Source organism: Centropristis striata, chromosome 7 (assembly GCF_030273125.1).
Source record: "Centropristis striata isolate RG_2023a ecotype Rhode Island chromosome 7, C.striata_1.0, whole genome shotgun sequence".
In the NCBI taxonomy this organism is placed as follows: Eukaryota; Metazoa; Chordata; class Actinopteri; order Perciformes; family Serranidae; genus Centropristis; species Centropristis striata.
In genome coordinates, this window is record NC_081523.1 from 12,914,687 (window position 1) to 12,940,320 (window position 25,634).

Genomic DNA, 25,634 nt, shown 5'->3' on the forward strand with positions numbered 1-25,634 from the left:
TGGCTAGCTAAACGCGTTTTTGAGAAACTTTTGGTGTTGTTTCCCCAGAGCCCAAACACTGACGGAGTATTGTAAGAACAGAGGGGAAGGGCAGGTTCCCTTCTGGACTTTTCCCCTCTACATATTTTCCTAATATGATGGCTACGGAGGTCAGCAGTGAGGATACGGGCTCGGTCACGACAGGGACAGGGGTGGCAGGCGTAGGAGGCCCGGAGACGGCCCCTTTCCCCTACTATCCCAAGCCGAGCAGAGTGCGAGTCACTGATTTGGGACAAGGACCAGCACCAGCCCTCCGCCAACATTCAAACACATTTCCGGACTCACTTCCCGACATGAGTATGACCTATTCCATGTCTAGTGGGGATATGACCGGACCAGCGCTTTCCGCAACAGGGAGTGGCGGAGTAGGAGGTGGACATTCAGTTTTCCAAGGAACAAGCTCAGGGACCGTGGGCGGCATTTGCTACTCTCCCACTTCGGAGGGTCCAGCTAGTCGCATTTCACCCACATCATCAGGCCTGGATGGGCCCACTGATTTCCCCCCACTGCCACCACCTCCTCCTCCTCCTCCAGGCTGCGGGGTGCCCGGTGGCACCATGGATGAAAGCGACATGCAGGATGGACCGGAATATGAGGAAGAAGAGGTGGTGTTCCCCCTCTCTGCACCTCCCACTAACCAGTGAGTATGCTATCAGTGAAAACTAGGTCTTGTTCATTGACACCTACAAATCAACATTTTCAAGCATCCTGTACTTTTTGTTGGGTTCACTTCCTTCCTGCTGTGACACACTTGTGGTCTGAATATGACTTTGTTGACTACTGCAGGTTCAATAGTGACTCGTGCTTCTCATAGCCATCATCAGTTATGATCTGTTTTTACCTTCCACAATGACTGTCGAATGCAAATATTGGTTATAAATTAAGTCGATTTTTTTTAATAACCAATAACCAAACAGTTGTGGCCATGAATATATCTGAGTTTAAGACTGGTAACCTTCTATGTTTTCCTTTTTGGAAGAATCAAAATTACTCAGCTCGACTTGAATTGGTAGCAGAATGTGCAATTTGATGACACACTGAGTCATTATTTGAAAATCGAAGTTAAGTCAACAGCACAGTATTGATCTCTGTGTGCATATTTTTTACAATCAACATTTACCTTAAAATGAGAAGTGATGCACTGAGAGTAAGCATGCCAATTTTGAACATTATGTGTTGACTATCTACCACATTATTATATATTATGAAAGCTGTAATTAATCAATCAACAAGCTATTTCCAAGAACATAGCCCAAGTAATTAAAACATAGAACACAAGTACTTTAACTTGGGCGTCAACAATGCATACAGGAAAATAAAGGCATAAAAATTAATTGCTTCTCCTGCTCCTCTTGTCATTATTCCACTAATGTCTGAAAAAACAACAACTAAACAAACAAAACTAAAGATTCAAGACACAAAGCTGAACTCAGTCTTCTATCGGTAAAAGGCTAGCATGCAAAGAGTTGAGGTGCGCCCAACTCTTTGCACACACAGGTGAGAAGCACTTCAGCCTGAGTGAGATCAGTGCATGTTATCTACTAGGTAAGCAACATCTTTATGGGCCTTTCATGTTGGATCAAAAACCAGTTGTGTCATGCCTGTATCTTATACTCTGATCTGCTCACAACTGTGTGAAGTTTAGCTTGAGTCAAGGTGCTGTGAACACCTATGAAGGTAGACTTAGTATTCAAGTCCTGCCTGGGCAGCGTTAACACTGCATAATTAATCAAATACTTAATTTTGACTAATTGATCAGCAATAACCACTTTATATTGATAGAGAAGTTGTTTGCACTGCAGCCCCATAAAACACCTGTTAGTAACATAATTATTTTCAATACAGTATTGTATTTTATCATGCTACAAGTGAAAAAAGATGGGTTTGGAGAAAAGAATGTACAGTCCTCTGACTTGTATGGACATTTTGTTTGTGACTGAAGTGAAACAAACATAAAACAGAGTTTATGTTAACCTTTTTGATTGCAGCATCGAAAATGCATGTTGTGCATTGTGTGTTAGAATTGCAGCTCTAATTATAGGTAGTTTTATGAATTTATCGGGCATGCGCTTAAGCACATGCCCAAACGCGTGTGTGCTGGTGTTGTAATAACCTAAATACGGCCCTCCCATTTGTTACAGTCTCATTAGAGAACTGCTGAGCTTTGTCATTTCTGGCCCTCATACTGTAAGATATGGAAGTGACTGGGCCTGGAGTGTGGATTCAGCTCTTATTTTAGGAGCCACTCTATATCTCCCTGTCAGAATAAAGAGGAAGGGTAAGGCCAGTATTTCACCAGTCTCGCCTGTACTGGTAATGAACAACCCTAGATGAAATTAACTGCAGTTGAATCCAAGTTCTAACATATAGTACTACTGTGGAAGTAGTAGTTTTGCCAAGGGAATACAGACTTCTTCATGTGTTTGCACTTGGATTCCAGTTTATCAACTTGCAGGGTTGCCAGTGGAAGCAGTGGAACAGTTGTCACTTGTGCATGAATGGCATTGATTTTCTTTGGTCTTGCCTGTTTCACAATGAGAGTCTTGTAGTCAAATGTTTATCTGCCACATTCACTAACACACATAACTTTACACGCTGGTGAGAGTAAAAATGAATCTACTCACTCTTTCACTCTTGCCTACTTTGAGAGGCCTTACGCCACTGAGTTGTGCAAGGCACATACACAACACAAGCTTTTCCTCTATGTTGGGTTTGTGGTTTTGGTGAATAGCTTGTAGTGGTGATGAAGGCACCGGAAAGCTGGACCGCATTTCTTTAAAGTTTCTGGTTATTATTAGCCTGCAATTTCTCAATAGGTGTTGTGAGGTGTGTGATGGTGTTCATCAAACTAAGGCCTACAAGGATGTAGCTCTGTAGACGGATAGTGACAAAAAATAAATCAGCTTTTATGATGTACTATTATATTCTTTCTTTCTTTCTTTCTTTCAAGGCTTCAGTGCAATAATTGCCAAGTTTACTATTATCAGATAATTGGACCCAGCATCTGTCTGGTCAAAAAAACAATGAGGTCAAATACCGAAAGGTATGTACAGTATATTTATTTGAAATTAGCAATAAGGTCAAGGCCAGATACAGGTTCGCCTAAGAGCTAGGCATACGACCCTCTTGTCTGGTGGTGGATGCTTTTTGAGAACAGTGGAGTTTCAACGTGCTGCCATCGCTTTTTAATAATGACCCAGTTAAAGCAAGGTTTTGTCCCTCCTTCAGATGTACCAGTGATCCACTGTGATATACCGGGGCTGATATGTAGAACCTCTGCGAGGTTACTGTCTCATCCAGTGCAGCTGTCCTATAGATGATGCCTGATCTAATATACCGGTTTTCCAGCAAATTTGTCACGGTCATGGACATAGCTCAAGTTTTGGCCTAGAGGCAATGAACTGAAAATCATGGCTACATTTTATGGCATAACATCAACTTATCTTGCATCAAATTGTGTATAAGAACACCCGTGCAATGTGTCATACAAGGCAAGCATACATTTCTTTTGTCTTGGTCTACTTTTATTTTTTTCATTGTGCCTGTAATAGCATATGGCAATGGCAAATCTACCACCGACAGAAAAGGATGTTATGCTTACAGCGGACTACCCTGAAGGATTCTGAATTTCATCCAGTCCCTTCAGCTGTGTACCGAGGTGTGTATGCCTTCTGTAATCGTGCTCCAAGACGGATCTTGTATCCCTTTGAGTTATGTTTGCAGCTTGCGAACTGCATGTTGGAAGAGTGATGGTGGAAAACTTCCACACCGTTGGAAGAGGTCCCACTGTGTGTTGCACAGTGACTGTGAAAGCTAAATTTGGCACATTTACAGAGTGCAGTAGAGTGAAAATGTTTGTGAGAGTGAGAGAAAGACAAACAGCAGTCACATTCATTCACACTTCTGTACAACAGCGTGTCATTCAGGAACAATGGCTGCAGCAGCACGATAAGAATTTCGCACTGATGATAGCTTAACGAAGAGGCAAGAGTGAAGTTGTCAGGTGGCCCTAACAGTGCATGTTCTTGCTGCAATTAGAAACCTCCGGCCTAGTGCATGAGCTTAAACAAACAGCATGTTGGGAAATGAGTGCCTGATTTTGAGTTTCCACGAAGATTAGTGAGGATTTTAAATCATAAAGGGCTTCCCCAAGGAGGTGGTGGAAGGAGGATGGAGAAAAAGGGGAAAGAAAGGTTGGATTTGAGGATCAAATCCAAATCTTTGGCTGTGTGAATGAGTTTAGTAGTTGGCTGTGGAAACATCTCTGTAACTACAGTGTGGAGTACGCACAGTACCTAATAGCCCTTTGTGCAGGGAGCAAAGGCAGTGGAATTCTGAAATGATAGAAGGATAATTTCACAAAAGGTTATTCCCTCATGGAAATTGTTGAAAATGTTACAGAACATTCATAACAAAGCATGCTCTTATTAATGGGCTTTGATCAGTCATTACACAGGTTTGATGACTGGTGACCACAGCAATTGTTATTAAGCCTGTAATTTCCTACCATATATTTAAAAAAATATATACTGCAATACTCGTAGCTGGAGTGTTACATTTGCATCTTAACTGCCCCCTCATTTTTAACAACCCTTATAGCGAAAGGTGCATATGCTTAGGGTTTACTAGACCCATTGATTGAAATACCAGTCCCACTTTTATTAGTGTTAGCTCTTTGCTGTGCATTGATAAGGCTAAGCCTATGGTTTCCATGCATTTTCAATGTGTTACGCAATGTCCTGTCATGCCCTTCTAATACCCACACTGCCCTGCTTTTTCTCTCCTACATCCTGTTTTCAAGACTTCTGAGCCTCTCATTGTAGCCCTAACAGGATCCTCAGAAGCATTTCAGTTGTGTTTGACAATACCCAGGATTAATGATTTGAATAACTTTTCACATTAGTTAGGTATGCTGAATAATAAGTCGGCTGCTTTGCATAAAAATGTTACAGTGCCAAGTTAATCATAGTACAAACGTAACGTAACCATAGTACAAACGACATGACTTCCTACACAACAGGTATAACAAAGGTATTTCTAAAACACTGTTGTCATTGCATAGGTACATGGTAAACGGACTGCACTTTTGACTACACTACAGACAGCACTCATTCACCCATTCAAACACACATTCATACTGGTGGCCAAGGCTACCCTATATGGTGCCACCTGCCACCACCATTCATTCATACACTGATGCATCGGGAGCAATTTGAGGTTCAGTATCTTGCCCAGGGATACTTTGACATGGAGGCTGCCATGGTCAGGGATCAAACCACCGACCTTTCGATCAGTTGGCAGCCGCTCTACCAATTGAAAAGCTAGTGTTGCTCATTTCCATTTTATTGCGATGGACTGTCTATCTTGAATCGAGTGACTTCAGCATTTCAGTTTGACAAGCAACGCTGGCTTAAATTCTGTAGGAAGAGAATGTTCTTAAATGGACGCCCCTGCATGTAGAAATCAAAATCACAGGAGGATTATTGTATGGGTAGATGACAGTGAAGCATATTATCACTGATGTAATGATGTTATTTCAGGGAGGCTGATTCACAGCAGGAAAGCCGAGATGTCAGCTTCGGTCCCTGTGTCTGGCGAGGTATTAAAAATGATGATGGTTTGTTAACATTCGGGATGAAGCAAAGCAAAAGAAAACCGATTAACTGCTGCTGTCAGGCATTCTCGGCTCTCCACCTTTTTTCCATTGTGGAAACTTGAGCGCACAAATATGAGTAAATGGTTAAGGGATCACAATTTACATAATTGTTGTTTGGCTGGTTTGTTGGTTCATAAACTCATACTGTGTTTACATTAAAAGTCTTGGTGTTTGTTCATTCACTGAAAGAATGCTTGGTGTGGGGTTCAAACTAGTTTGACATTTTCAGGAGTGAGGTTTGTGTCATCATGTGTTTAATCTTTAAGCATGGTTGCAGCCAGGCGTATATAAAGTGCTCTCTAAGGCCAGTGAAAGTCACAAGGTTGTGTGATTTGTTTCCACTAATACACATCTGTGTATTTGACTGTTTATGGGCAGCACATAAATGTGTATTCATACACTGAGATGCCACTCCCTACCCCTGCTGTCCCATGGCTTCAAAAAACCAATAGGCAGCATGCTCATGATGCGTGGCTTTATGAGAGAAAAAGGGGAGGGTAAGAGAAAGAGAAAGTCAGAGCAGGATGAAGTGGGAGCAAAGACGACAGGACTAGTTTGCCTTGGTTTCTGAAAGATCAACTTCTTTAGAACAGCAAGGATAACGGGACCAGACATGGTCCTCCGATTTTCCTCAAATTATTAAGCACAATAAATGCATGCGGGGTGTCAGTCGGCATCTCTGTGGCCTCCTGTATATTTTACCTCCATGGATGTTGCTCATTGATATCAGTGACAGGAGATGACTGTATCAGGGCGGCAGCAGGGTCACATCATCATGCCATGCACGGATTTAGAGCTACCTATGCTCTGCTTTGCACGTCGGCGCTCACAGTTTTTGCCTGGCCAGGAGCAGTATCAGTGGAGTGGGTGCACCCTGTGAGACCACGGGACACAGGAGGGAGATGCAGCAGAGGGCAAACTCAGCGTAAGTGGGGCATCAAATCACCCCGCAACTCCAGACCTCCTTAGCAACAACGGGCAGCTCCTGCTTAGCAGTTTCATTGTTGTTGTGAGAAATATTTGTTGTTAAAAAGGAAAATCAGGGAGTATGTTTGTGGGCATTTTATTCATTTAATATTATGTAGGGGACTTTTTTCTATGAGTAAGCTTTCAGCCAAATGTTATAATCTGGCTTTTCATTTGTAATATAAGAAATCTACTAGGAATATTTTCGTGTCCTTAATGTTTTACACTTAAAGTAGTATAATATGCCAACTTTGTCTCACATGGAAGTCAGGAGAGGTCATATTACATGTGTAACTACATTATAATGTGTGAGTTTGGGACACCCAAATGGGACATATAGGCTCTATTAAAAAATGTAAGTGCTGCATTTACTGGGTATTAAATTTGTGTGTAGAAAGCATAATGTATTCACTACCCCCTATAGAAAGTCCACTGAGCTGCATTGCTAATGTACAGTAACGCAATGTTTCATTCATTTTGATACTGATGTGGGCTGACAGTGGGTCTGTGGAGATGTTTGAGTACAGCTGCATCCATCACGACAGAAAAAGATGAAGAAGCAAGACATGAGCTGGAGCGAAAGAGATCACAAAAGAGCTTAATGAGAGAGAGACGGACCGAGAGATGAGGTCTAAGTCACTCATGTCACAGCAATCTGCGTCTGTCCTGTTAGTCTTACTGCCCTTGGAGACTTGGCTCCGGCAAAGAGAGAAAAAAAACAGTCAGATTTTTCTAGTATGTGGTAACAATTAAGCTGAACATAAGGTGGATGAACATAAATAGTAGAACTTAGAACGTAATGTTGATATCTACAGTAGTTTAAAAACATGCAGAATGAGCAACTGTTCCAGTAATCCATTAACCATTTCTCATTAAATGGTTAAGTCCTACCCAACATGCTCTAGGTATCATTACTTTTCAAATATAGTTGGACGTGAATGATTTTGGTCAGTTGGAGTATGCGGTGTCCTCATTTTGAGCACATTTCCAGACCGGGTCCTTTTCAAATCGTAGCTTGTAATTGCTTAAATATCTTTACAAATTTCAGCATTGATGTCACCTTGGGGTTAAACATTTTGCCCAGAGAATTAATTTAAAAAAAAGTCATATCAGACTATTGAAGTTATTGTCATTTACCTTTTTTAATTTATGTAGTTCCTCCTATAAAGAGTGTAAAACATGCATGTGGCTTTTGCTTTCTTTCATTGCTGTCTAAAACTAATCATGAGTAGGGTGCACATTAATGACCCAAACAATGCGAGCAGTGTATGCTATTTCACCAAGAGTTTATTCATATTGTTACATATATACTGTCTGTATGCAACAGCTGCTGTCTATTTAATTAAAACATCAATCACATTCATGCATTTTATGCCCTCACATTTTTTTTGCAGTTACAGCCCAAATTAGGCTTATTTTAGGTTTGATTTCTTAAATTCAACAACATCATTAACAAATGGTTGAAAAGACATAAGTATTCATCAAAGGAAAGTATTTTACTGTATTAGTTTATCAGAATCATGCGCCTCTATAACTAAGTCTTGTGATATAAAATATTTGTTTTGGTCATCTTTGTGCTGTATCTCTGAGACAATTGTAGATTGGTTCTGTAACTTAAACATCTTGCATTCTAGTTGGAAGACCAAAACTAGCATACACTGTGCTTTTTGTGGCTTTATGGTGCTACAGGCTGTTCTTTTCAAATCAAAAGTTATTTATTGGGTTTATGTGGCTCAACACTACAGGCATAATCTACAAACAATATGTCACTCTTGTCTTGTCAGAGCTGTTGTGATGCAATATTTTTTAAGGCATTCAGCCTTAAAATATAGCCGGAAGGATTGTATACACAATAAATCATCCTGCCATGCTTGCTGGAGCCTAAGCCCAATATTTTGGCATCTTGCCCTAGCTCACTAGGCTTGGGCATGTTCAATTTCAGCAGCACGCAGCAATATTGTTCTTGACAGCATGACACAATTAGCTGAACTGGGCATACAACTTAACCTAGTAAATCGTATGCTCACAGGAACAGCTGAAAGGATTTCCTCTGGCGCTTGTCTCATAATGAAGTGACTAAATGGGTGTCTTGTGTGAAAGTGAGGTTCAGGATGTGAGCATTGCAGTGTTGGTGATTCACCTCAGCAGTTTAAAAAAACTATTTTTGGGCTGTGTCATTAACCGGCAGTTATAATTTCCTTTTAATGTGAGTTGCCACGACACCAAGCATAACGATCTGTGTATCCTTAATGTTTATCAATTTGTATCAGCGTGTTGTAGTTGATTGTGCAGAAATTGGATACAGAGAGTTGAATGTGAACGTCATTGTGCTGCTCACTGTTCATGTACTGACATGACGGAGCATTCCTCGAGCTGATAGTCGCACTCTGTCCTATCAGCTCTGTCATGGCTTATGCTCTTAGCCTGTTTATTATAACACCCTTCCTGCCTAGTTTTCTCACATCCAATGCCGTCATGCACATTGTAATTAAAAACTACATTAAACAATTTTTTGCAGAACATCTAAAGTTTCACAAAAAATAAAAAAACACATTTTATTCTGGCTCTCCCAAAGGTGTAAACACAAGGGCATAAGCAGTGTCTGTGTTAGGTGTACGCTAAATTAAATCAACCGGTCTGTGTAAATAATGCAAATGACCTTAAGGCACTGTACAACAACAAATCCACATGGCTGCGGTTGCTCTGGCAACACAGAAAACATTGTGTATCACAGTGAAGTTATAGAGGCATACCATAGAAATAAAATGCATTTGTTGGTGCAATGAACAACAACTAAAAAAAAAAATACAGCAAAGTACTTGCCCAGCATGTAAATCAGTGAAAAGTTTTGTGCTGAATCAATACTGGTTTGAAATACACCTGAGAAACAAGACTGGCTTACGCACTTTATGCACCTGCTCCCAGTGAATGACTAACTAAGATTAGTGTTTCACTTCGGGTATATTTCAGGCATAGAGTAGGAGTGAGATTCAGTAATTAAAGAATGCCAGCACAAGCTGTTTATTGTTTCATGTCTGCACAAAGCCAGAACTAGACCAGCAAAATATGGTAGGTGACAAACAAATATATTGTCTCTGCCATTTATAATTTAATTTGAAACTCAGCTGTTGCTGAGCTCCACAAAACACCAACCGTGAAGCTCCCCTGCACTAAAACAAAGCAGTGTTTTGTGTTGAGTCCTTGCTGAAATGCATAATGCAAACAAATATTTTTCCATCACTTGTAATAAGTTGCATGGAATTTCAATGCTGGGAAAAAAAACAGTCCAAATGAAGTCTCCTGCTGCAATCATTCCTGTATCATTAAACACTATACTGTACAGAGGTCAGCAACTTCCATTCAATCACCATACCTAGTTAATTAATTACCTCTCAGCCATTTGGGGTAGAACAGTATTCCATATTTGAAAATTTCAGATCTGTGAAACATTTATGAACCAAGCATTTACAAATTAGAAAGTTAAAGTAAAGAAACAGCAAGTAAGCAAAGCATTTATATAACTTTCTGAGTGATTTTTTAATTTCTTAACACTTTTTTGCTGGTCTGTATGATTAACGTTCAACTGTTTTTTAAATTATACATTTGGTAAGTGAGAAGACAAATAATAACAGCTTACAGAGTCAGAATCCATAAATGGAAATGCACCTGTTTTTTGCAAAAACAGTGGTCTAAAATATGTCGCACCTCTGCCTTCTAATCTGTTGGGTTCCTTCCAGTCCTGCACTGGAAAACTTCCTGTGCTAAATTTAACACACAGATGTTACATTTGTTACTTGGTTAGACTATCTTTGGGTAGATAGCTCTTTTTGTTTTATAATAAATGACATACAGCATGTCATTATTTTTATATATATATTCGCCTGCAACTTCAGACTGCCCAAAATAGGCTAGCTGATGCAGTTCTTGGACCTGTGTACCACAGCAACAGCAGTAGGCTGTTGGCAGCACAATGCACAACTTCAAGGAGTTTATCAGTTTGAATTAACATTTTGCTGCATTAGCCTCCCTCTATAAAAGTGGATGACCTTAGCCAAAGATGTTTCAAGTATATTACATTCAGAACGGTAGACTAAGCCACACTTTACTGAAGTTATCCTAGGACCCAGCATTGTTGATAGTTTCATTGGGCTGCCTAATGTGGATAAGCACAGCTGGCTGAATGGATTATTTTTCATTTGAGTTTTTTTTAAAAAGCAACAAAATATATAAACTGTATATATTTAAAATTTACAGACAGCCATGGCAACATGTCTAACTAGTGTTACACCAAAGTGACGCATAAACAATGTTCAAACACATTTGTGCTGACAGCTGTGAATGGGTGCCTGTTTTCCCATAAAAACTTTTACATTTTGTCTGCTCTGTTAATTTCATATATCCTATCACAGGCCTCTGGAGATCACTATGAAAGCACCAATGATACCAATGCTATTTTTGTTCATGTAGTGCAAAGTGCAAAGCAGCTTGGTGGAGGTGAATATAGATATGAGGGTGTGATGATTAATAAATACTCAGCCAGTCACATCACTGCTCTCATTACCCTGAAACAGCTGTGCCAATCACAGTGACATATGATGACAACTGCTCAGCGAATGAAGAATCTGCCTCTCCAGGAAGGAAATTATTTTGTTGTCTGGATGGTGCAGAGCAAACAATAACAATAATAATAATAAAATGTTTGGAAAGCACTTTAGAAGATTACTGTATTTTAGGTTGCACTTGTTTGCATCATATCTAATAATGTGACATTTGCTAATGCATTTCAAGAATAAAATATGAAATGAATGTTCATTCTGCCTTTAGATATTAGCATTACATGTGCTGGTTGTTGCCCCTCCACAGAAATGGGGTCCTTGTGTACATGTGTGTATATGGATAGCTATTTAGATTGATGTCTGGCACAGGGTTTAACATTTGATTTCATAAGGGGTTTTTCTTCTGGATATTTAATGGTAGTGTAAGGCCTTGGGTATACCTTTTTAAATATAACATACAGTTATCTAAAAATGTCCCGAATGGGTGCTAGTAAATCAGAAGTTGGTTTTAGAGTTGGTAAACAGAGCAGACAAAAAGGAAAGGCTCTGATTACAAACCATCATCGTCCTCTCCATCATGCAGTCTTGTGCCTTGCCATTGCCAGACACTTGCTTCTCCTCCTGTTTAGTTGTTTTTAATGTTTTCTTTTTGTATTGTGGCTAGTTTGGGCTGAATAATGTTTTTGTAGATGTTGTGGTCCCTGTAATTTGGTTTGAGAGGTCTTTCTTGGACTGGTGTAGCATAAGTGGCAGTAGGAGTTTCTATCCCCAATGTCTCTTATTTGGCGTTTAGTGTCATAGTATACAGGTTATAATGAGTCATATGCACATATTGGTGGGAGCATAAACTACTTAAATTAGGTTCCTATTATTATGGCATGACAAGATTAGTTTGACGTGTAGTGTAGAATGCCCAGTTCTGCTTTTTGCCGTTCTTTTTGCATTCATTTACCTTTCTCTCTTCACCTCCCTTCCCCTCCTGTGTTCTTTCCCCCAGCTTCCCCAGCTCTTTAAAGAGTGCTTGGTCCAACTCCCCAACTGCTCTCAATCTCCCCCTTCAATGCTCTTATCACCCAAATCCGCCCCAAAGCCCCCTCATGGACACTTAACTTTCCCCTCCTCCTCTTTGGCAAGCCTTCTCCTGCTCACTCCATGATAGCAGACATCACCACATTTCTTTACAAGTACAGACCTTTACTCACCTAATCCAGATGGGAGGCCTTTCGGTCTCAAGTGAAAAGAGCTACTGCAGCACCTCATTCATCTTCTCACCGCTGGATGTTTTTTCCAGTCACTGCCTTCCGCTCCGAGAGGCACCAGTGGCCTAAATTTGGAAAAGCGTGTTAATTTTTTACCCCAGCTGGCAAGGCCCAGTCAAGTTCAGCCTCACCTGCTGAAATTTTAACCAGTGTTGTTCCTGAGGCTTCTGTTTAATTCAGAAAGCAGCGAGACTTTAATGGTGTGCGGAAAACTAAAAAATAAAAGCTTTAGCTTTTTAAGAATACATGACCTGCGCTGTGCTCTCAAGGTTAAAGTGGACATGTATAACGTAGAACACATGGAGGTCCTTTTTTGATCTCAATTATGGTTCAAGTTTTGTGGCTCTATAATTTAATGATTTGTGAAAGATGAAATATTTTTTTGTTGTTGTTTCCTAAAACTGAACTGAACTTAAATCAATTGTGTTTTTCTATAACCCCAAAACACAGAATGCAATAATTTGCAAGCCCTTTGCAACCTACATTTAATGTCCTATAAGTGTTGTCACATTCTCTTGAAAGTATTATGTATTAGGCTCAAGTCTTCTGATTGATTAACACGCCTTACTTGCATGTTTACAGAGTCTGTTGACCTCTCAAAACAATAATTCACATCCTCCTTTCATTATTTTTACACCTGAATGTCGTTGGATTTATTCCACAATGCTTAAAATACATATAGTGTATTGTAATAAATATTATTATCACATGATGTGGATTTTCTCTATCGTGTTGACATTTCCAGCCGTTTTGCTGAGCACTACCTAAATCCAATCAATCAACAGTTGGATATATGGTGCATTTATTGCTAAACACAAATGTGTACTTCCTTGCTTTCTGGGCTTCTACATTTAGTAACACAGTTTCAGTTGCATTACAGTATAGTTTGGCTTATTGCACCATGTGCATCCTTCCTAACTATTTCTTCCTTGTCTGTCTGTCTCAGGTGGTACCATGGCAAGCTAGACCGAACCATTGCTGAGGAGCGGCTGCGCCAGGCCCGGAACCCTGGCAGCTACCTCATCAGGGAGAGTGACCGCCGGCCCGGTTCCTTTGTCCTGTCTTTCCTCAGTGTGACCAACGTGGTCAACCATTTCAGGTATGAGAGATGCGATTTGTTTGAAACATTCAGGTGGCCCATTTGCAAATTATTAAGCATGTTTGAAGTAGCTATTTTCAGAGATTTAACCTTACTTTACCTGCACAATGCAGAAAATGTGTTTGTACAATGCACTATTTTTTTGTCTGTTGCTGCTATAATTTACTGGGAAACCAAACAGTCCCAAACCTAGAATTTACATGATTGAAGGGTCATTCGTGTTAACCATATGAATTACAGAAGCTACACAGAGAAAGCTAACCTTTCTAACATTGTATTGCTAATGTCCTAAAACTGGGAGAGCTTTGTGTGTGAAATAGTAAGAATAGCTTGGTCGTACGTGAACTATTGCACTTTTATTCTCTATAGAGCCCATTTAGAAGTTGAAATAGAACGTAATATGGCATCTTACAATAATTTGGCATCCACCCTCAAGAAGGAGATAAGGATAGGGGAACTACAAAAGTTATTCATTACCTGCTAACTGAAAGGGCAGAGAGCCACAGACACTGCAGTGAAAGATCAACCTCAGAGATGAGCCAACACTGAAGTGAGGAGGTTTAGGTCTGAAAAGTGATTTCCGGCTCTACGTCTGAGCCATAGACCATTTGTGTCACAGTCAGTCAAACATAAAGTTCAAGATGAAGAACACTGTTTTCATATTGCATATCAACTTGCACATTTAGGTGTCTGCTACAACTCTTTCTCGACTTTCTGTATGTGCATGTTTGTGTGACGCAGAAGATTTTTGTGTGTGGGTGGACCATGAATGTGTGTGGGTGGACCTGAAGTAGAAGAATGAAGACAGCAGGCTCGTAGCAACAATACCTTGGGGTATTAAACAACCTTATAGTCAATAAAAGAAAACAGTTTAGGCATAACAATGGGTCCTCTCTTTCAGTGGATGTGTTATAATAAGTATGAGGATACATTTACAGCTCACACACAAAAATAGACAATATGCTTTTTCTGATCAAGGGAAAACATTGTAACATCCTCTTTTTTTATTTTTTATTTTATTTTTAGAGCTGCTTACTTGAAGATGGGATGTGATAAAATAGAAAGTGTTCATTGAAGATCAATAAGCAGGCTACTGAAAATAACATTTTGCATTTACAGGTAGCACCCATGTTTCAGCCTTCCCTTTTGTGTATTTAATACTAACTGAGTGCTTAAAGACATAATGTGATGGAAGTCCATCTATCAGCACGTGTCTGTCCAGGCCACTGTGCTGAATTTGATCATTGAAACCCCTCTTTTCTAAATCATACTGCCCAAATTGCATAAGCTTATGTTTCTCTGAAATGCAGTCATTTTATAAAATGCTACTGTTAATGTTTGACCTGCTAGTCCTGCTCCCTGCAAAGCAAAACGCTTTGTACTCTGAGAAATTGCAGACATTTTCACCAGAAAACGCACTCCTCTAATTAAGTAACAATGACATCATCTCATTCACTGACATTGGTTTAGTGTGGACCCATGATGTCATTGATGCTGGAAGGAAGGAGTCCTTCATGAGGGTATTATGAACATAAGGTTAATTGCATGACACCTACACGTAAAGAGGTTGATGTCCTTAGATTGTGCACACAGAAAATGAGTAATCACACAAGTGTGTTTCTAATAAACCTTCAATCGGAGATCCACTCAGCTAATGAGCAGAGAATTAGGATTAGTAGCTCTGCTATGGGATGTGGTTTAGAGCTGTACTTTTATCATACCATTGTAATCATTTACTGTAGTGATAGTCAGTCACAAATTACAAACTTAATGGTCGTGATAGTTGGATTTAACAGGAGAATCTGTATTCCAATCTTTATCTCACTGTCTGGAATTCTTTTTAAATATATATAAGAAGAGCAATGTTTATGGAGCCCAGATAGATAATTTCACTGTCAAATGAATCATAGTTAAACATTTTGTATTTCCTTCTCTGAACAGTGATTAGCCAGAATGTCTTGTAACATTGTTGTGTTTTTTTCTAACAGGATAATCGCCATGTGTGGGGACTATTACATTGGTGGGCGGCGGTTCTCTTCTCTATCAGATCTGATTGGTTACTACAGCTATGTGTCTTGCCTGCTAAAAGGAGAGAAACTGCTATCACCAGTGGCGCCCCCAGAGGTGAGACTGACTCCATGACTGGGAGTATAAAATAGATTCTAAAACACTACATTTTAAAGGTCAATTCCAGCATACCCCTACCATTTTACATAATAATGAACTCTTTCCATTGCTTGTGTGACATGACATTACTTGATATTTGCTTTTTTTGACCCGTTGTAGTTGTTTTTCAAAATAAACATTGTGAAATACACCTTGTTTAAATAATATGAGGCACTTCAGTAGGTTAAGGGTGTCAGATTTGAGCTGACTTTGTGTAATTTAAATATTCTCTTTCTGTTTGAAATGGAATATTATACATAATGTAAGGGATATTTTGTCTTTGTTTTCTGTTGGATTGTGCTATTGATGTAAGTTTACTTCTTTTAAAATGGAAGTGTTTATAGCTTGATAGTAACATTTTGATCAAAATTTGATTGGCAGCTTTTGTTTCCAGCAATTGATCATTCTGACTACATGAAATAGTGTGTTATGCTGTTTCGAATGGAGCAGGGTTGAACTTTCACAGAGATTTAGCCAAACGGAATTATTATTATTATTAAATATGCAAAGTACATGCATAAACTGACAAAAATATTATGGTGTGCTAAGCAAAATGTTTTCAACTGAAATGTTGTCTTGTGAAAATATGTTAACTTGATATAATGTTGGATTGTTGAAAGATGAGTGGGGGAAAAATTACCCTTTGAGTTAACTTGAAGTCAACTCCGACGCCTTTATTCAGCTCCTTACTTAATGTACAAGGGAGTATTTTTTCACGTCTTCCTTTTTCCCCTACTTATTTTGCCTTCAGGCAGTATTCAGAACTGTTTAAGGCAAAGCTCAGGCTAATGCTAATTACCTTTTTTAGCGGAGTGTTATATCTCCCAGAGGGAGTTGTAGTAGAATACTTGATTTTGTGGAATAATTGGGGGATTTAACATGGATGTGGTTTTGGAAGGTCAAGGCTAAGAGTGAGCTTTATTCTCTGTGTGCATGTTTCTGCAGCCTGTAGAAGACAGGAGGAGAGTCAGGGCCATACTTCCATACACCAAAGTGCCAGATACTGATGAGATCAGGTATGTATCTGCGTGTAACTGTACAAACCACACTTTCTTTTTGTTATACTTGTAATTTAACATTTTTATATCCACCCAGTCAGTTTCTTAGAAGTACTCTGATAATTATGATCCATAATCTTTGAGACACAGAGAAGCCCCTGATGATTTCCTAAGGCTTGAAAATATAGTATTTAATTGAAATGATCCCAAAGAGCAGCCTAGTTTCCCTTTGATTTTTTTGGCATATCACAGGCCTGCTCTTTGCCTCACAGTAGCCTGGAAAGCACATCATCTGACTTGTTAATGAAAAACAGTCTTGTCCCTGTCATTAAGCCGCAGTAGGCACACTTACTGATGATCCCAGCTATTCCTGATTTCCTAAATCTGATAAACATCTGTCTGAAGTCAACCTCAACCCTGAGTCTGCTAGGGAGCCACTGGCTTAAGGGAGTAGATAGACATGCAACGCTTACCTCAAATGTCCTGAGTCAGAGGAGACACCTGCTGGTTATTTTCTGGTATTACAGTGAACACTTGAATAAAATTGAAAGTTTCTTTCTTTTTCAGTGTATTTCACAGTTCTTTAGTTTTGCCTTATTTGTACTCTACATATTGTCTCAATGCATATTTTGACTTTTTGTATCTTCAGCTTCCTGAAAGGGGACATGTTTATTGTTCACAATGAACTGGATGATGGCTGGATGTGGGTGACCAATGTTCGCACAGAGGAGCAGGGCCTCATTGTGGAGGATCTGGTAGAGGAGGTGGTGAGTACAGCACAAGATGTGAACGCTATATCTAATCTTGAAGAAGATGCGTATCAAAAATTTAACAATATATGTAATAAAGACAAAGTTAATAGTGGCATCTGCACTATAAACTCTTTGAATCAAAAGAAACTAATGTCAGGTGACTACAATATGTCATACCAAAGTGGCATTAGCATAGCACCCATGGTAGTGATATTATATATTAGTAAACAGTCCATAGATGTCACAGAAATTGCAGTCATTGGTCCATTAGAGTTTGTCTTGACAGCTTCTGTTTTTGATATTTTTTCAGGGGCGGGAGGAGGATCCACATGAGGGAAAAGCGTAAGTTGTTTTGCACTAAATTAACTTTTCTTAGCTGCAAAATCTCATCAATTGGCAAATTTAAAGCTGAATGTAAAGGTTCACATGCATACTTTTCTCGTTAGATAGGATCCTCTTGGATGAAGCGACCAAATTGTGAACTTTATTTTGTTAAAGTGGCTTCCTTTATACTTTACACAACACATTATTACAGGATAATATCCTCCCTGTGAGTTGATCTTCTTTGTTTGCCTCCAGTCAGACAACCTAGCGTGCTTTGTCCTTAAGGATAGCAACAACAGCACATTGTATGAGACATAATTGTCCTCTTACCCATCATGTGCTTCAGCTTTAGCAATCCTTTTAAGTTTGAGTTGAAGTCAGTGACTCTCCCTTAAAAAACAACCTTGACCGATGTCCATTAGCCCCTGTGAGAGGTTCAATGCTCTAAATTTAATTTTGGTGTCATCTAAGCGTTTCTTTCTTTGAACCTTTGGACAATACATAGAACATCAGATAGTCATTTTTTTTCAGATGAATTTTATCAACAGTCAGCAATTTAAGATTTCTGTCTTTAGAGATGGTGTTGTTGCAGTAGGTTCTTCTTAACATCTGCATTTTATGATCTCTTTCAATCTCCTGAACAGCTGGTATCACGGAAAGATCACCAAGCAAGAGGCCTACAACCTGCTGATGACAGGTACCATCCCTCTTTGCCTTTCATTAGACGAACATTATTAATCACCTGGGACGATATTGTGCATTCTATTTTTCAGAAATAAGTTGTACACATCGCTCAGTCCATTCATCAAAATATAATGCTGATATAATGCTGAGCATGCACTAAACCTTCTCTTCCTCTCTTGCTCTGATTTTTTTGCCCACTTTCATTTCATAGTTGGCCAGGTGTGCAGTTTTCTGGTCCGACCATCAGACAACACACCTGGGGATTACTCCCTCTTTTTTCGCACCAATGAAAACATCCAAAGGTTTAAGATCTCCCCCACCCCCAATAATCAGTACATGATGGGGGGGAGGTACTACAACAGGTACGTCTGGCCCTGTGCCTGCCCTCAACTGTCATTACAACATAATATCAAGATAAATTATTGTGTATTGTGCATTTCAACTTGCAGTAAATGATGTGCTGCATCTTGTTTACTCTCTCACTGGCAGTGTTGATGATATTATCGATCATTACAAGAAAGAGCAGATTGTCGAGGGCTACAACCTGAAAGAGCCAGTTTCAGTGCAGGTACGTACAATTGTATACTCACACTATTGAGCATTATTGTTTGAAGTTATGGTTTCGACTCAGTGGGATGCCATTTATAAATTTAAGGGATTTAATAAGTATTAAATGCCCACATTACCCATATCAATAATGCCTTGTAATGTATCTATTAAATTAATCAAAATATATTGCATTCGAAGTGTTCCTTTTTGTTTTCTTAAAACATCTAAGACTCTCTGGGGCAACAGATATATCACTTAATTGAATAAAGCACTTTAATATGCTTTAATTATTTTGATGGTTGTTTGATTGCTTGATTTGTTTCTGTATTTACTGTAGCACCAGGAACAAGTTCTTTCTGACACAGTGGATGGGAGAGAAATTTATAACACTATCAGACGGAAAACAAAAGATGCTTTCTACAAAAACATTGTCAAGAAAGGCTACCTCCAGTTCAACAAAGGTATATGTAACATCTGCCTTGTATAGCATTTTGATGAGGACTCTCAGTAGGCTCTTGTAATATCATGAATAATATTATCTCAGCCTTGTCTGGTGGTCAGGTCAGTAAGAATCTACCATTATATTAAACTTTTCTTTGGTTCCTCTCACCGTCAGGCAAAGGCAAACGATGGAAGAACCTTTACTTCATCCTGGAGGGGAACGATGCTCAGCTTATTTACTTTGAAAGCGAGAAGAGAGCCACCAAACCCAAAGGGCTGATCGACCTAAGTGTGTGCTCCGTGTACGGTGTGCATGACAGTCTGTTTGGCAGGTGAGATGTCAAAATATTGTTTTTGGTATAACTCAGTAAAGTTGGCTGGAAGTACTCAGCTCCGAGTGATCCGTTGCCCAGACACCACATGCAAGCAATTTCTTTACAATGATGTATCTTACAGTACAAAGTCATTAACATCTTCTCTTCCGTTTTCCTTTTTCAGGCCTCACTGTTTCCAGATTGTTGTCCAGCACTTTAGTGAGGAGCAGTACATATTCTACTTTGCAGGGGAGGCTCCAGAGCAGGCACAGGTAATACTGATAGATGTCTCATCAAACAGGGAACAACCACATGCACATCAGTTTTGACTAGAAACTAGAACTGCTCCAGAAAAATAAAATATATTAATCAGATACAGTGTTTTATGAATAGATAGGTACAGTGGTAATAAGGACCTCTGTCTGTAAAGAAGAACCAGGGTTTTTTTTTTTTTTCATGAAACAAATAAGGAGAAGTATGTATGACAAAATGTTCTGATGGTTTTCTGTTTTTGCAGGACTGGATGAAATGCCTTCAAACCTTCTGCAGTAACTTAAGGAAAACCACTCAGCCGACCTCCAACAAGAGGCTTAGACAGGTATATATTCAATCAGTTCAGTCTGTTCATGTATTGTGTAATTATTCAAGCAATAGGTCAAATCCAAATAGCCAGTTAAAGGGTACTCATCACTCAGACAACCAGCGATGATTAAAAGTTACACCATTCCAGTTTAGAAGGCTTCATGCCTAAGTTTTGATTTACTTTTAGGGTAATAATACAGTTTATTTTTAGTTCATGTCACCTGTAGTTGGCTTATTAAACAAGTGAGCAACTTTTACCTTGTATCTAGATTGCAAGCATTATCAGACACTTTTTTTTTTACAGCAGACATGCTTTCATTTTAATCCATGCTGCTGTCTGAACCGGCTCCGTGCTGGCTCGTGTCTCAGCTGCATGTAAGCTGCTTATAAGAATATTGTGAACGTGAAATATCAGATTCTCTGCAGAGGTGGGATGGCGCACCATCAGGCGTGGGTTGTAATGGCTGGAAATCCTGTAAAAGAAAGCATGGGGGATTGAAAAACAGTCTCTTGCTGTCCTATTGAGATTTTTCATTTCAACTTTTTCCAATGTGTTACACATGTTTTTCATATAAAACATTGTTAAAATTGCTGAGCAATTATTAAAACCCATCCAAATGTCAGTATGTTATGTTTGTATATTTTGTGTCCTAATTCCTTGTTTACTCTCAGGTGAGCAGCCTGGTGCTGTATGTGGAGGAGGCCCACAAGCTGCCAGTGAAGTATTTCACCAGCCCCTACTGTAACATCTACCTGAACAGCGTCCAGGTGGCTAAAACACACCCTAGGGAGGGGCAGAACCCCGTCTTTACAGAGGAGTTCATCTTTGAGTGAGTTTGTCACATATCTGAATGTGTATTTTCCCTCCTTGGATTCTTCCACTGCTCTTTCTCCCTCTTAATTCTTTTCCTCCTTTTCTAAATGTTTACAGAATATATTTATCTGTTGTTTCAGTGACTTGTCAAGTGAAATCAACAGATTTGAAATCAGCCTAAGCAACAAAACAAAAAAGAGCAAAGAAAGTGACATCTGTAAGTATATTTGTTTGTTTTAAAACTGTAAACTCTGTAAGTCTCTGCATTCATCTCATCTCCTTTTTGTTTCATTTCACAACTGACATCTCTCCCACCTTTTTCACGCCTCAATCTCTCTCCCTCTCAGTGTTCATGCGCTGCCAGCTGAACCGTCTTCAGAAGGGCCAGATGATTGATGAGTGGTTCCCTCTCAGCTCCCACGTGCCTCTGAAGGGCATCGAGCCTGGCTCTTTACGTGTACGTGCCCGCTACTCCATGGAGAAGATCATGCCCGAAGAGGAGTACAGCGAGTTCAAAGAGGTCCGATCCCCCGATAAAGTGGTTTTGATTGCAATGTCCATCAACAGCCCGCTGCTCTGTTATTTACTTGAAATGACAATGCTATCCTCGTTATGTGTCCTCTGCAGATGATCTTGCAGAAAGAGTTCCACGTCATCTACGCACTGGCTCATGTTTGTGGTCAGGACCGCACCTTATTGGCAAGCCTCCTTCTGCGGATCTTCAGACACGAGAAGGCTGAAGCCCCTCTACTCAGGACACTCAATGACAGAGAGATTAGCATGGAGGGTGAGAAAGCAATCAGGCTTAACAAAAAACTTTTTTCCCATATACATTTTACCTCAGGAACACCCTATATAGTAATGCTGAATAGAATTAAAATGTAAACGAGCCAAAAAATGCAGTCCTTTTTCCATAGCAACACCTCAATCTGCACTGTTGTACAAGTTTCAGCTTTAAGCTTCAGCTCGGAAATATGAACAACCATGTGCTCATACACTTGCATGACCCTCTCTGTTTGTGCCTTGCTACTAGATGAAGCCACAACATTGTTCAGAGCGACCACACTGGCCAGCACACTGATGGAGCAGTACATGAAGGCCACAGCCACTCCGTTTGTCCACCACGCTCTCAAAGACACCATTCTCAAGATCATGGAGAGCAAACAGTCCTGTGAGGTAAAAAATCTACAAAGGGTTTTTCTCTTTTACACGCAGCAACACAAGTCCCTAAGCTAAGCTATTTTCCACTGTGCTTATCTGTGTTACAAGGTTAAGTACATGGCATTTATATTATATCAGTGAAGTCGCTCTGCAGGCCTGCCTGTAGATGCAAAGAAAATCATACAAACAGACACAGCATTACCATGCCGAGGTCTCAGGGTTGCTGTGTGAGCCTTGAGCAAAGAATACTTCTAAACACTGCAGTTCTTAGAGAGCTCATTCACCCATTGAGATAAATTTCTAGTCAATGCTTCGTTGTGCAGTTTTTTCTCAACTTCTCTTGTGTTAAAAGTATATACAACAAATGCATTGCACCAGTGACTGTATCAGAAATGAATCAACATTACATGCAACACGTGATGCTTGTTGCTCTTACAGTAGAATATGATGAACTGTCTAATCTCATATTTAACAATCAGCATTTGTATTTTGCTTCCCACCCCTCTCTGACTCTATTTCTCTGTCTTTTTGCTTTAAGCTGAACCCTTCCAAACTGGAAAAGAATGAAGATGTGAACCTGAATCTGGCTCATCTCCTCAACATCCTGTCTGAGCTGGTGGAGAAGATCTTCATGGCTGCTGAAATCCTTCCCCCGTAAGAAACAAACCCACTTATACTCACGCACATTGTCGTCTTGTTTTTTGGAGTAGTAGTCACTCAAACTGGCTCAGACAGAAATACAAAGCCAAAGGTCTAATAAACCCAAATAATAAATAATTATCTCTCTCTGATGACCCATCCAGGACACTGAGGTTCATCTATGGCTGTCTGCAGAAGTCTGTGCAGCAGAAATGGCCCACCAACACAACCATGCGGACAAGAGTTGTAAGGTAAAGAGAAATACAAATAATCCACACACACAGGCTGTTAATGTGTCTTTGTTCTAATCCGTCTTGTCTGTGTTTACTGTTATTTTCTGTTTGTTCTTATTTAGTCTAACTTAATAAATCCAATCTTCTCCCAGTGGCTTTGTCTTTCTAAGACTGATCTGTCCTGCCATCCTCAACCCCAGAATGTTCAACATCATTGCTGGTGAGCATCCATTAAAAAGTGCAAAGAAAAAAATCCTGCGTGCCATGTGACATGTTAAAGTGTGTGCTATGTACTACCCTCTCTTATTGCAGACCCTCCGTCTTCAGCAGCAGGCAGGACACTCACACTGGTGGCTAAGTCTGTCCAGAATCTGGCCAACCTGGTCGAATTCGGTGCTAAGGTGTGGATTATGTACTTAAAACAATAGCATGCAGTAGAATTATTATTTTGACACTGGCTATAGATCAAAGAAGTAATTTCAAGGTTCCTACAGATGCTGGAGATCCTCGAAAACAAGGTTTGAGAAGTGATTCGATTTTGAATAAAGTGATTGTAAACAGGTGACACATTTTGAAACATGCTGTGTTTTAGTTAAATAATTTTGGTTGTTGATAGCACAATAACATCTAATTTATCGTGATGAAGTGATGTTATCAGCTTACGTGTGTACTGTATATTAAAATTTACCATAAATGAAAAATGCATTCCTCAGCTGTCGTTTGCTGGAAAAGCTAGAAAATGTTTGAAAAGTGCTTGAATTTGACTTGAAAAGGTGTAGGACTCCTACATGTGGAATGGTGTTTATTATGTGTGCTGTAAATTATTGATTGACTCATTCTACAATTGCTTTTTCTATCCTCGAACAGGAGCCCTATATGGAGGGTGTGAACCCGTTCATCAAAAACAACAAACACAGGATGATCATGTTTCTGGATGAGTTAGGGGTGAGTGACATTCTTTGCCTTTTGATCTTTTTTTTCCTTCTGATTAAACTTCACAAGCTTAGAAAAATTGTCCCCTATGTTTTCAGAACGTCCCTGACCTCCCTGAAACCACAGAGCACTTTAGGACAGACCTGTCCCGGGATCTGGCTGCGCTGCACGAGGTCTGTGCCACACACTCAGACGAGCTCCGGACGTTGAGCAACGAGAGGGGAGCCCAGCAGGTCAGAGGCTGAGAATGATAATATATCACCATACAGTGGTGCACGCACAGGACAATTATTGCATTTCTGTTTCAGAAGATGTGTCTAATTCATGTGTCCTCTCTGCAGCATGTGTTGAAAAAGCTGCTGGCCATCACAGAGCTCCTCCAGCAGAAGCAGACTCAGTATGCCATGTCCAACAGCAACAGGTAGTACTGCACTCCTTTCCTCCCATCTTCCCATCCTTCCGTCAAGTCTCCTCCACCGGAGTGCAGCGCAGAGGAGACCTAGCATGCTCTACCCTCATCACCATGGCAACCCCTCCATCATGTCCTCCTCCAATAGTCCCGCCCATCCCCACCCACCTGCCATTTTGTCCTGTTCACCACAAGAGAGCTATGCAACAACCGCAGCTGAGTACAACAACCGAAGCAGTACTTAAAAACATTTAAAAAAAAACAAAAAAAAAAATGCATCAATGACTGACAGCTGTATGCACAGGAAACATATTTTTCCCTCATAAACTGTGTTCACAATTCTGACTTGGGTACATTTCATTCCCTTTGTCATGAGGGCCAAATATTAAGATTTCAAGAGGTTTCTTTGTACCCACTATGTGTTTTGATAGCACAGGTTGCCAAAGTGTATCCCCCTTCCTGTTCAATACGAGGAAACTGACATGAAGAAGCTAGTTCTCTCAGTCCCCTTTTCTTGTAACTGGATTATGAGCGATAATGCTTTTTATACTGTAATTGACCGATTTATTTTAAGGTTGTGACAATATCCGCAAAGTGCTGAAACTAGCATTTCTGTCTATTTGTTCTTTTTTCTTTCTTTGTTTTCTAGATTGGAACAAAGTCTTTCAGAAAAGTATGGTTATTTTATATTAAGAATAAATTCTCTTGCTGGAATCATGAGTATATAAGTGAGATGAGCTGAATTTTTTTTCCCTCCGATTGTATCAGCTATTTTTTGATTATTTGGTTAAGTTTTTTTAAACTTCTCAATGCCAGACAAGACACATAATCAGAGAAACCAAGTAAAATGAAAGTGTTTACAGCAGTAAATTTTTTGAATAGTACAGACTGTATCAGACATGCATGCACTTATTAAACGGTTTTTGTAAAGTAGATTATGGAGTCATTCATTGTCCCCTGACAAAGGTGGAGAAACGTATGCACACATTAATATGTGGCTTGGTCACATGTATAGATTAGTATCTGCAGAAACAGTAAGACAGACTGTAGAAAAATAGCT

The 25,634-nt window shown here is 39.7% G+C and overlaps 1 protein-coding gene across 1 annotated transcript; it reads left to right on the forward strand.

Moving 5' to 3' along the window:
- Nucleotides 1-134: 134 nt before the first annotated feature.
- On the forward strand, nt 135-25,507 carry LOC131974564 (ras GTPase-activating protein 1-like). Its single transcript, XM_059336924.1, has 25 exons — nt 135-679; nt 13,423-13,575; nt 15,564-15,699; nt 16,687-16,757; nt 17,389-17,506; nt 17,802-17,833; nt 18,460-18,512; nt 18,711-18,861; nt 18,989-19,067; nt 19,386-19,509; nt 19,665-19,821; nt 19,988-20,075; nt 20,321-20,401; nt 21,058-21,215; nt 21,340-21,416; nt 21,547-21,719; nt 21,827-21,986; nt 22,233-22,375; nt 22,899-23,014; nt 23,164-23,250; nt 23,385-23,452; nt 23,545-23,633; nt 24,100-24,177; nt 24,264-24,398; nt 24,507-25,507. Exons 1-25 carry the CDS (start codon nt 135-137, stop codon nt 24,588-24,590), a joined length of 3,156 nt encoding a protein of 1,051 aa, XP_059192907.1. The 3' UTR covers nt 24,591-25,507.
- The last annotated feature ends 127 nt before the right edge of the window (nt 25,508-25,634 follow it).